The following is a 12,240-nucleotide window of genomic DNA, read 5'->3' as shown; positions in this document are numbered from 1 at the left end:
ACTCGTTCCTGATTCCCTTCACTGCTAGTGTCTCTTCATAGCCCTGATCTGTATTTAACTTTGTACATATTTAAAGGTTACATGTTGTTTCCTTAGATATAAGGAATCTTTCTAAGGATCTGTTTTTTTTTCCTCTTCCTTTATACTTAATTTAGGGCCTTAACAATGAGCATTTAGTAAATGCTTACTGAATGACTGTTAAAAGATTATGGTTGGGAGGGGGAGGGAAGAGGGGTGGGGAAAATCATGAATCATGTAAGCATGGAAAAATATTCTAAATAAAAGATTATGGAGAAGATTACCTGATGCTTGATTGGAAATGTATATTTAACCCATGTGGCTTGTTGCATTGTTTCCTCCTCCTCCTGTTTTCTCTCTTTTTTTTTCACTTTTTCCTTTTCTTCTCTTTCAATTGATGTCATTCTGTGTAATCTAAAAGGAGTATATTATTATTAAATACCTTTTGAAAGGTTTTGGTGGTTTATATAACTAACAAGAATTTAAAATTAATAATTTATCAGGAATATTATCCCATTACAATTAACATTATTTCTAATCAATGTTATCAACCTCCATTAAAGCACTATGACGCCTCATTGTGCTGCAGAGGTAGCTGGTTCTTCAAGGCAATGCCAGCAGGCTGCAAATTAAGCAGATCCTAAGAACCCAGAAACATTTTGAGAAAATCCTAATAAAAAGTTATATTCTTATCTAAAGATTAGTCCTCAACTAAGGCTTATCCAAGTTTGGAGAAACTCATTATCAAGCTTGGCTTTAGGATGATGAACTTTTGTGTCATGCCATTTCTCAAAGACCATCAATTAGGCTCTGGAAGAATTACAATGTTTCAGCAAAGGAAGTAGTGATGTCAACTAAGAAAATTTTAAAGTAATTATAAAATAAAAATGTTTTTTGAGTTAGAAATTATATATAGCCGCAAGTATTATAATGATTTCAGAGATGAAGAAATTGAGGCCGAGTGGTTAAGTAATTTGTTCAGACAGCCAGCCAGTAAGTGTTGGAGGTAAAGTCTCTCTCTTTATACATTTCCAGACTGTTAAGATCTCTAAAATCCATGCTCTGGCCAGGCTGAATAGTGACTTGAAGTCCTAAAACTAGATAGAGAGAAGATAGCACTAGCTGATGCTTACATATACACACATTCAGTCCTTCACCTACCACTTTATAGTTAGCAAAGTACATTGTTACTACTTTTCTCTTTTCTAATCTCTTGAGATTATTCTCTGCTAACCTACAAGATCTCCCCCAAATTTGTAAAAGTTACCAAAGCTCCTCCAAAAGAATTTAAATTCCTTAAGGGAAGAAGCTATTTTTTACTTTTTCTTCATATAATCAAAAAATAGCACATAGCAGGCATTTAATAACTGCTTATAAGACTGGATTAGTGGAGTGGAAAAAATGCCAAATTTGGAGTCACAGGACCTAAATTTGGATACTGGCTTTTTAACTTATTATCCAAGTAACTCATTTAATTAACTTAAATGAATCTTGGTTTCATCATCTGTCAAATGAAATGGGTAGATTAGAAAGTCTCTAAAGTCCCTTCTGAAGACAGAAAGGAGGACCAGTGGAACAGAGTTGGGGTAAGTGACCTCAGCAAGATAGTCTATGATAAGCCCAAAGATCCCAACTTTTGGGACAAAAATCCACTATTTGATAAAAACTGCTGGGAAAATTGGAAGACAGTATGGGAGAGATTAGGTTTGGATCAACATCTACACCAAGATAAACTCAAAATGGGTGAATGACCTGAATATAAAGAAGGAAACTATAAGCAAATTAGGTGAACACAAAATAGTATACATGTCAGATCTTTGGGAAAGGAAATACTTTAAAACAAAGCAAGAGCTAGAAAAAAACCACAAAATGTAAAATCAATAATTTTGATTACCTCAAATTAAAAAGGTTTTGTATAAACAAAACGAATGCAACCAAAATTAGAAGGGAAGCAACCAATTGGGAAACAATCTTCATAACAAAAACCTCTGAGAGAGGTCTAATTACTCAAATTTATAAAGAACTAAATCAATTGTACCAAAAAATCAAGCCATTCTCCAACTGATAAATGGGCAAGGGACATGAATAGGCAATTGTCAAAGAAATCAAAACTATTAATAAGCACATGAAAAAGTGTTCTAAATCTTTTATAATCAGAGAGATGCAAATCAAAACAACTCTGAGGTATCACCTCACACCTAGCAGATTGGCTAACATGACAGCAGAGGAAAGTAATGAATGCTGGAGGGGATGTGGCAAAGTCGGGACATTAATTCATTGCTGGTAGAGTTGTGAAATGATCCAACCATTCTGGAGAGCAATTTGAAACTATGTCCAAAGGGCACTAAAAGACTGTCTGCCTTTTGATCTAGTCATAGCACTGTTGGGTTCGTACCCCAAAGAGATAATAAGGAAAAATACATGTACAAGAATATTTATAGTACTCTTTGTGGTGGCAAAAAATTGGAAAATGAGGGGATGCCCTTCAATTGGGGAATGGCTGAACAAATTGTGGTATATGTTGGTGACAGAATACAATTGTGCTCAAAGGTATAATAAAGTGGAGGAACTCCATGGGAACTGGAACAACCTCCAGGAATTGATGCAGAGTGAAAGGAGCAGAACCAGAACATTGTACAGAGACTGATGCACTGTGATACAATCGAATGTAATGGCCTTCTCCATTAGTGGCAATGAAGTGACCCTGAACCACCTGAAGGAATCTATGAGAACAAACACTATCCACATTCAGAAGAAAAATTGTGGGAGTAAAAACACCGAAGAAAAACAGCTGCTTGATTACATGGGTTGAGGAGATATGATTGGGGATATAGATCCTAAATGAACATCCTAGTGCAAACATCAACAGCATGGAAATAGGTTTTGATCAAGGACCCAGTGGAATTGTACGTTGGCTATGGGAAGGGCGGGGTGAGGGGAGGGTGGAATAGAATATGATTTTTGTAACCAAGGAATAATGTTTGAAATTGACTAAATAAAAAAATAGATAAGAAAAAAGAAGAATATTCAAAGCTGTGCTCTTTGTGGTGGCAAAAAATTGGAAAATGAGGGGATGCCCTTCAATTGGGGAATGGCTGAACAAATTGTGGTATATGTTGGTGATGGAATACGATTGTGCTCAAAGGAATAATAAAGTGGAGGAATTCCATGGGAACTGGTACAACCTCCAGGAATTGATGCAGAGCAAAAGGAGCAGAACCTGGAGAACATTGTACACAGAGACTGATACACTGTGGTACAATCAAATGTAATGGATATTAGTGGCAATGCAGTGATCTGAACAACTTGGAGGGATCTACGAGAAAAAACACTATCCACATTCAGAGGAAAATCTGTGGGAGTAGAAACCCAGAAGGAAAAACAACTGCTTGAATACATGGGTCAAGGAGATATGGTTGGGGATGTAGACTCTAAATGAACATCCTAATGCAAACACCAACAACATGGGAATAGATTTTGATCAAGGACACATGTAATACCCAGTGAAATTGTGCATTAGCTATGAGAAGAGTGGGGGAAGGAGAGGGAGGGAAATAATATGATTCTTGTAACCAAAGAATAATGTTCTAAATTGACTAAATAAATTAATTTAAATTTAAAAGAAGAAATGAAAGCCAATAAGTATCGCTATATGACTTACTGCCAATAAACAGTTTGGGGTTTAATAATTTTTAAAAAAAAAGTCCCTTCTGGCACTATCTAGATCCATGATCCTATGAAGCAGAATCGATTGGGCATACAAATCACCTCTAAAAGTAAAGTTTCAATAAGGCAAATGAAATGTAGACTTTTGGATACAGAGTAATCAGGGAAAAGAAGTCTAGAAATATATACAAAGGAGAAAAATAGTCGGATTATAGCATAATTTTTTGAGAACACATTTTTTTGTCCATACTCCCCCCAGGCCTCTATAGTTATCAGTAACTGTTCTATAACTTCATGAGTCACTGAGACATAAGTGACTTACTCAGGCAGAGTCACAGGTCTGGCATGTCAAATTTAAACCCAAGTCATCCTGACTCTAAGGTGAGCTCCCTATCCAAATATTAGAATATGCTACCCTCTCTCAAGAATACATTATATTTATTTATGAGATATTCCATACTTACTTTCCTTCTAAAATGAGCTAGGGTAGGATTTAAATCTTAGTCTAAAACATGAGATGGAAGAGCTGAGGGAATCAAAACACAGAAAACACAGAACACACTGTCTGTAACCCTTTATTTCTCCAACTCCATCCAGAGGGAAACTGACTGTCAGTTAATTTAACATAAAACTCTTACCTTCCTTTCGAAGACCAAATCTCATAAGTATCTGGTGGCCACAGTCACTGCTCTTTCATTTCTTTCCCTCCCTCCCACTCTCTCACCTTCCATCTTAGAATTAATACTGTGTATTGGTTCCAAGGCAGAAGCTCAGTAAGGGCTAGGCAATGGGGGTTAAGTGACTTGCCTAGGGTCATACAGATGGGATGTGTCTGAGGCCAATTTTGAACCTAGGACCCTCTTGTCTTTACACTGCTATTTCAAAACAGAAAACTGACCATATATAGCATTTCTGAAGGGGGAAAAACCCTTCAAAATATGGAAAAGAGAGAAATATACATGATATATATGATATATTGGGGGATAATGCTCTCAGATCTCAGTTAGAAGGGATGTCAGAAGTGACCTGATTTACTCTGTTTATCTGAACAAGAATATCTTCTATAAAACATCTAAATAAATGGTGATCTAGCCAATGAAAGCTTCCAGTGATAGGATACCTCCAGAGGTAGCACCATTTCACTTTTACTTTCCTTCTTCCATTTTAAAATTTTTATTCCCCCGCCTATTACATGCAAAAAGTTTCCAACATTTGTCAAATATTGAATCTTCAATTCACTCCCTCCCTCCCCCACAACCTCTCCCCCTCTCCCTTGAGATGATAGCAATCATATGAAACAATTTTCCATATTAATCCTTTTGTGGAAGGAAATACAAATAGAAAAAATTTAGGAAATTGAAAAAAGTTTGGTAGGTCTGGCTTCAGATTAGTTCTTTCCCTCTGGAAGTAGATGGCATTTTAAAAAAAAAAATCATGAGTTCCTTGGGATAGTTTTGGATCATTGTATTGCTGAGAATAGCTGCTATTCACAGTTGTTCATAATAAAGTATTCCTGTCACTGTACAATGTTCTCCTGTTTATCTCACTCTGCTTCAGTTTGTTTAAGCTTTTCCAGTTTTTCTGAGCTCCTTCTGCTTATCATTTCTTATAGCACAATAGTATGCCACTGTATTCCAAACAATCATATACTATAACTTACTCAGCTATTCTCCAATTGATAACTTATTCAACCATTCCCCAATTGATGGGTATCTCCTCACTTTCCAAATCTTTGCTGCCCCCCCCCCCAAGAGTTGCTTTAAATATTTTTGTACATATAGGTACTTCCTCTTTTTGTTGTTTAACCTTTTTGGGCTACAAACCCAATGATATTGTTGGGCCAAAGGGTATGTACAGTTTTGCTCTCCTGAATGACTAGATCAGTTTACAACTACCCCAACAATGCATTCATATCCCAGCTTTCCCCACATTCCTTCAAAGTTTTGTCATTTTCCTTTTCTGTCATAATGGCTAACCTGACAGGTACAGGGGTGATAACTCAGAGTTGTTTTAATTTGTATTTCTCGAAATAATAGTGGCAAAGCATTTTTTGCATGATTATTGAGAGCTTTAATTATTTTGTCTGAGAACTGCCTGTTCATATCCTTTTAACTATTTATGAATTAGAGAATGACTTGTACTCTTATATATTCAACTAATTTCTCTATATATTTGAGAAATAAGGCCTTTATTAGACTTATAGAATTTTTTTGTACCATTATGATTGTATGTTATTTTCCATTTTGTTTACCCCTGTTTAGTTTCTTTCCTCCACCTCCCCCAATTGGAGTTCTTTTCTATCAGTTCCACCCCCTTTCTTTTATCCCTTTTTCCCTCCTCCTTTCCTGGAGGGTAAGATAGCTTTTGTTTTGATTAAAATTGTGAGACTGGCTGCAAATTTTATTATTTTATTAATCAGAAAGGAATAAGGGAGAAAGATGAGAGAGGAGGCAAATAACTTTTATGGAAGATTTACCCTAATCTAGGCTCTCCATTTAGCTTGCTGTTCTGCAGCAACCATGTGGGTCACCCCAGTCAGCAAAAGAAATTCTGTCTTGTCTCAGTTCTTTCTCTCTGTCCACTTACTCTCACATCAGGACTAGTAAGCCAATTGTCTCTCCTTTCTTCTTTGCCTGGGCCACCCAGGGGGCAGTCCAGGGAATAGGATAGGCCTGTCTCCTGCCTAGAGATCCCTTACCTCTCTATTGCTGGCTTTTCCAGCCGACTACAAGGAGTCCACTCAATAATTTCCTTCACACAAGTTCTCTATCCAGTTAATTGTGTATATTCTTCCATTGAGCCAATTATGATTAGTGTTAGGTTCAAATGCTCTCCCTACTACCTCACCATCTTCTCCACTGTGAATGCTCCTTTGTGCCTCTTTTATGCCATACTACTTTTAGAAACTTTTCCCTCACATCAAGTTTAAATCTGCTTCTCACCAGCTTCTACCCACTATTCTCATTCCTATCTTCTGGTACCAAGAAAAATAAATGCAATTCCTCTTTCATATGACACAATGCTTATCAAATGTAATATTCCATCTTCCCTCTCCTACCAGCCTCTCCAATTAGTAGTTAAACATGTTGATTCTAAATTTTGTATGTTTCTGTATTATTTTTAAACTTTAATTAAAAAAATACAGTTCATATCCAATTATAACAATTTATTTATATAACAACACATTTAAAATTCTACACAAATTTTTTAAAATATAAAAATATTTGGATATTTCATACCATAATAATTATTAAATTACAAAGGCCAAAAATTTTCAAAGTAACATTTAAAGTGTGCAATCAGTTCTGTGGCTCCAACTTCCTAAGCAAATTTAGACTATAAAGCAATTGCTATGAGGTCAGGGGATGATGAAAATTTGCAATAATTTATTGGTCTTAGGCAACTAGCATGATTTAAGTAGCAACAGAAAAAAAATGTATTTTATTTTTAAGATTTTTTTCCCTCCTCTCAATCATATTAATTTCTACTACTGACTAATCAGGATTACAAGAGAGAATAAATTATAATGTACATATAAAGACAAGCTTTTTTCCTTACCTGGTATGTCCTAAAGATTCCCGCCAGATTGGCAGCATGACAACTGGTTTAATGGCGCATTCTAAAATGGCCAAAGCCAAAGCAAATTCTCTAGGTTTGCTACACATCTGAACAGCTTTGATCCAATTTGACCTATATTTATAAAGGATAAAGATAAACTGATGCTGTCAGTTGAAATTTTAAACAATGTATTAATAATTGTATATAATTAAATAAGGATAATTTCATTTAAAAATTTCTGGCAAGCAGTGCAAAAATATTCTTAATAGAAGTTTCTGCTATGATATGTTATCTGTTGGCAATTAGACCTGATTAAAACTTGGGTAACATTTCTAAGTTTATTCACGGATGCAACAATCATTAAATATGTGGTTCTATAGCCGTTTAGTGTATCACGGACCCCTTTGGAAGTTCTAAGAAAGTTTGCTGTCTACATTTCATAACTGAAGGAAATGCTAATTTTTTTTTAAACCCTTACCTTCTGCCGTGGAATCAATACTGGGTATTGGTTCCAAGGCAGAAGAGTGGTAAGGGCTAGGCAATAGGGGTCCAAGTGACTTGCCCAAGGTCACACAGCTGGGAAGTGTTTGAGGCCAGATTTGAACCTAGGATCTCCTATCTCTGGATCTGGCTCTCAATCCACTGAGCTACCTAGCTGCCCCCCAGGAAATGCTAAATTTTAATTAGAGATTAGTGAAATTATATTTATGTTGTTTTTCCCCCCTAGCTCAAATTCAAACCCTACCCTGAAATCTATTCAGACCGCAGGTTCAGTATAGGAGTTCCACGTCCATTCTCTGTTACCTGTGAGAGGCCCAATTAGGATGCAGAAATGGTGCTGGGATATTGTTTTCCAGCTGGATGATGGTTAATCTCAGGGTGGATATGGTAAGTACTTTGGACCCATGTACAGAACCATTCCATTTGAACTCTCCTGCTGGAGTCAAGCAAAATTTATGCGAAAGATGCCTTCTCTTATCATGGTCTTCTCTGTGCTGATGTTTGTTCAGTGCAAAAGAATTGGTGGTATACTGATTGTGATAGACGCGGTATTTTCCCTCTTGACCTAGCTTGAAAAAGTTGTTGATATTTCCTTTCATAATTATCTCCTTCTTAGTGCTCAATCGTGAAATTTCTCCTTGAGAGTTAACTACCAGAACCTACTCGAGGAAACAGATATATAAAATGATTTCATTAAAATATAAAAATATAAATTGATTTGACAAACTTTCTTTTTACTTTCAGTAACCTGTAGCCATAAAATCCAATCAAATATTAAGTATTAGTCTATTTTAAATTAAGCAATAAATTAAATTTAAATTATATCAAATTAAGTAAATACATGTAAAATATGAATAACCATACAGGTAAATTATGTCTACACATGAATAGCATTTTAAACCATTAATGTATACTTTAGGTTGGAAATATCAAGCTGTCAAGATAAATTTCTTTCTTTCCTTTTTTTTTAAAACCCATACCTTCTATCTTAGAATCAATATTAAATATTGGATCCAAGACTAAGGAGTGATATAGACTTAGGCAACTTGGGTTAAGTGATTTGCTATAGGTAACACAGCTAGGAAATGTCTGAAGCCAGATATGAACACAGGTTCTCTAGACCCCAGTCCTGGCTCCCTATATGCCAAAAGTCACCTAAAGGAAATTTCAATTCAGTAAATACCACCTGAAATACTTTCTTGATCTGCTACTTTACTATATTTACAATCAAATATTAGTCCTAGAGCTAGAAAGAAAAAGAAACTTTTCATTTAATAATAAAGAAACAAAGGCCTAGAAGACTAAGCTAACATAGCTGGTTAGCATCAAGGCTGGGAATGGAATAGAAGTCTCTCTCTTAACTATTGAATTTAGGCAGTTTCTAAGAGTTCAAAGGTTAAAAGAATACTTTAAAGGAAATCTATAGCATTGATATAATGCTGACTGAGGCTGAGGCAGGTGGATCCCCTGAAATCTTATATTCGGTGAGATTATGGAAAATTACAATAATTTTTTAGGTGGAAAGGATCTGTAATAGGGACAGGACTATAACTGTTTTTTCATTGAATATGGAAGTCCTAGGTAAAGAAACCTGCTCTACATAGGTTGGCACCTTCTCCACAACATTCTATTGTAGGGTTCCCCAAAGCACTGAGAGGTTAATCAACTTGCCCAGGGTCATAGTCACTATGTGCCAGAATAAGGATTAGAACCCAGATCTTCCTGGTTTTAAGGTCAATTCTACATCAACCTTGCCACAGTGTCTCATATATATACATTATGTTTTGTACTTATTATAAATAGCACTTTTAATCTCACAGAAACAGAATTTACTTAAAGGTGGAAAAAGCAACTCAATAACAAATCTACATAATCTACAGAGAATTTTAGTATCCCTTCATTTTAAAAATGTCAGCATAAATAACAAAAATTACTTTTAAAAAATAAAAAAAAAGAAAAGAAACAGACCTCTCTGCCTTCCTTAAATAATTTATTTGCTTCATGTGCTGCTGCAGCAACCTGTTGGCTCTTTAGTTGACTCAGCTTGCTGTCTGGATTTCGTAATCTTGTAACCATTCGAGTTGAGCCAGGTGTACCTTTCCCTGTTCCAGGAGAATCACTTCTTTCCCCATTAGATTTCTCTGATTTGAAATCTGGTAACAAAAAGTTAAATAGCAATATTTGGTAAAAAGCAGCTGCTATAATCAATTAGAATTAGTAAAACTTCCCCATATCAAGTACTCAAATAAGATTAAGAAATATGAATAAGAAAGCAAGTTAAAAAAAAAAGACAAAGTAGCCAAGGGAGGGGACCAATTCCATGCATAAAAACTCATGTATTTCACTCATAGACAAGACCCTTACTCAAAGGTGTTTTTACACAGTTGCGAGAAGCCTGAAGACTTGGGTTTCTAAGTTGAATCCAGCCTAGAAACACTAATTAGGAAAGGCTACAGAGAAAGGTATGCTCTAAGCAAGCACAGCACCCATGGCAGCTCCAATTGAGGAATACACAGGAAAATCTATAAAGATGAGAAGAGATGGCAGAGCAGGAGGGAGCAATACAATGCTAGTACTTCTCACAATTTCTCCAAAAAGAAGTAGAAAAATACATTAGACTATGACCTGGCTCAAAAATCCAGGGGGAAAAAGCCCAGGTTGTCAATGGTAAATAGGCAGGTTGGCGTTTTGTGGTGGCAAAAAATTACAAAATGAGGGGATGAGCTTCAATTGGGGAATGGCTGAAAAAATTGTGGTATCTGTTGGTGATGGAATACTATTATGCTGAAAGGAATAATGAACTGGAGGAATTCCATATTAACAGTAAAGACCTCCAGGAATTGATGCAGAGTAAAAGGAGAAGAATCAGGAGAACATTGTACACAGAGATTGATATACTGTGGTACAATCAAATGTAATGGACTTCTCTACTTGCAGCAAATGCAATGATCCAGGACAATTCTGAGGGATTTATTATTATAATTATTATTATTTAAAACCCCTGCCTTCCATCTTAGAATCAATACTGTGTATTGGCTCTAAGGCAGAAGAGTGGTAAGGGCTAGGCAGTGGGGGTTAAGTGACTTGCCCAGAGTCACACAGTTAGGAAGTATCTCAGGCCAGATTTGAACCCAGGATCTCCTGTCTCTGGGCCTGACTCTCAATCCACTGAGCCACCTAGCTGCCCCCTCTGAGGGACTTATGAGAAAGAATGCTATTGACATCCAGAGAAAGAACTGTGGGAGTAGAAACACAGAAGAAAAACAACTACCTGATCACATGGGTCGATGGAGATATGATTGGTGATGTAGACTCTAAATGATCACTCTAATGCAATTGTTAATAATATGAAAATAGGTCTTAATCAATGACATATGTAAAACCCAGTGGAACTGCTCGGTGACTATGGGAGGGGGGTGAGAGGAGGGGAGGAGAAGAACACGAATCATGTAACCACTGAAAAAATACCACCAATTAATTAATTAAATAAAATATTTCAAGGTAAATAGGTTAGACTGAGGAGATCTGAAACTAGGGGTTAAGGACCAGGGCAGGGAGAGATGGCAGGCCTTAGCCTGTACCTTGAGCAAAAAAGCCCAAAGTTCAAAAAGCCAACAGTAACTATGTGGTTCTTACCCTAAGAAGAAGAGGATATCCGATCCAGTTCAATCTGAAGCCTATGCCAGAATAACTAAGTCAAGAAATTCAGACCAAAGTGAACCCTGTAGTTAAGTCACTCTGAATCTGATAATGAGTCCAGCAGCAACCTAAGGGAGTTCCAACTAGGGGAATGACCACAGTTGTGTTGCTCAGAAACAAAGTCTAGTCAGAGATCAGGAAAGGAGAGCAGTACTCATTCTTTGCCCCAGGTCAGACCACTCTGGGAACACAGTAAGTTGCATGTCTTTGAACTTAAGTTGTCCTTGAGATCCTTGAAAAAACAAAACACTCAAACCCTGCCCCATCCTCTCTCAAAAAAGACAAAAACAACAACAACCCCAGCAGTAGGACCAAAGAGCACATGGAAAAAGTATAGACTAGCCATTCCCTTCAGAAGCAAGCAGAACATGGTTTAACATAATATTCCAATTTGGAAGAAAGGCTAGAAGACTGAGTAAAGAAAAAAGGGGAAAAGGTGAACAAAAACAGATGTCATGATGACGAAGATGCTCAAGATACAAGAAGAGAATGATTTTAAAACATTTACAAGCAAAGCTTCAAAATAAAACAAAGCTTGGGAAAAAGTTCAATTAGAATTTCTAGAAGATATAAAGTAGGAAATTTTTTTGTGCTAAAAATAATTCTAAATTAAATGAAATTATTAAAGGGAAAAATTAGAAAAATGATAGTACCTGAAGAAAGAACTGGAAAAGAAATAAGAGCTATGAAAGAACTGGCAAGAAAATTAATAGCTAGGAACAAGAAGTACAAAACCTTATCTAAGCAGGAGATTCTTTCAAAATCAGAATATAGCAAATACAAGTTAATAATTCCATA

General features: G+C 36.1%; 1 protein-coding gene across 7 annotated transcripts in view; it reads right to left on the bottom strand.

The window, feature by feature from the left end:
• Nucleotides 1-12,240, bottom strand: part of BPTF (bromodomain PHD finger transcription factor) — a 182,810-nt gene that overhangs the window by 62,380 nt on the left and 108,190 nt on the right. For all 7 annotated transcript variants that reach the window (XM_056817277.1, XM_007482780.2, XM_056817276.1 and 4 more), the window contains 4 exons: nucleotides 9,712-9,896; nucleotides 8,047-8,402; nucleotides 7,243-7,374; nucleotides 303-432 (listed from right to left, as the gene is read on the bottom strand). In XM_056817277.1, coding sequence (XP_056673255.1) covers nucleotides 303-432; nucleotides 7,243-7,374; nucleotides 8,047-8,402; nucleotides 9,712-9,896 — 803 coding nt within the window. The remainder of the gene's footprint in view (nucleotides 1-302; nucleotides 433-7,242; nucleotides 7,375-8,046; nucleotides 8,403-9,711; nucleotides 9,897-12,240) is intronic.

The sequence above is a fragment of the Monodelphis domestica genome, chromosome 2, assembly GCF_027887165.1.
Source record: "Monodelphis domestica isolate mMonDom1 chromosome 2, mMonDom1.pri, whole genome shotgun sequence".
Taxonomy (NCBI): Eukaryota; Metazoa; Chordata; class Mammalia; order Didelphimorphia; family Didelphidae; genus Monodelphis; species Monodelphis domestica.
This window is presented reverse-complemented; position numbering and strand designations above follow the sequence as displayed.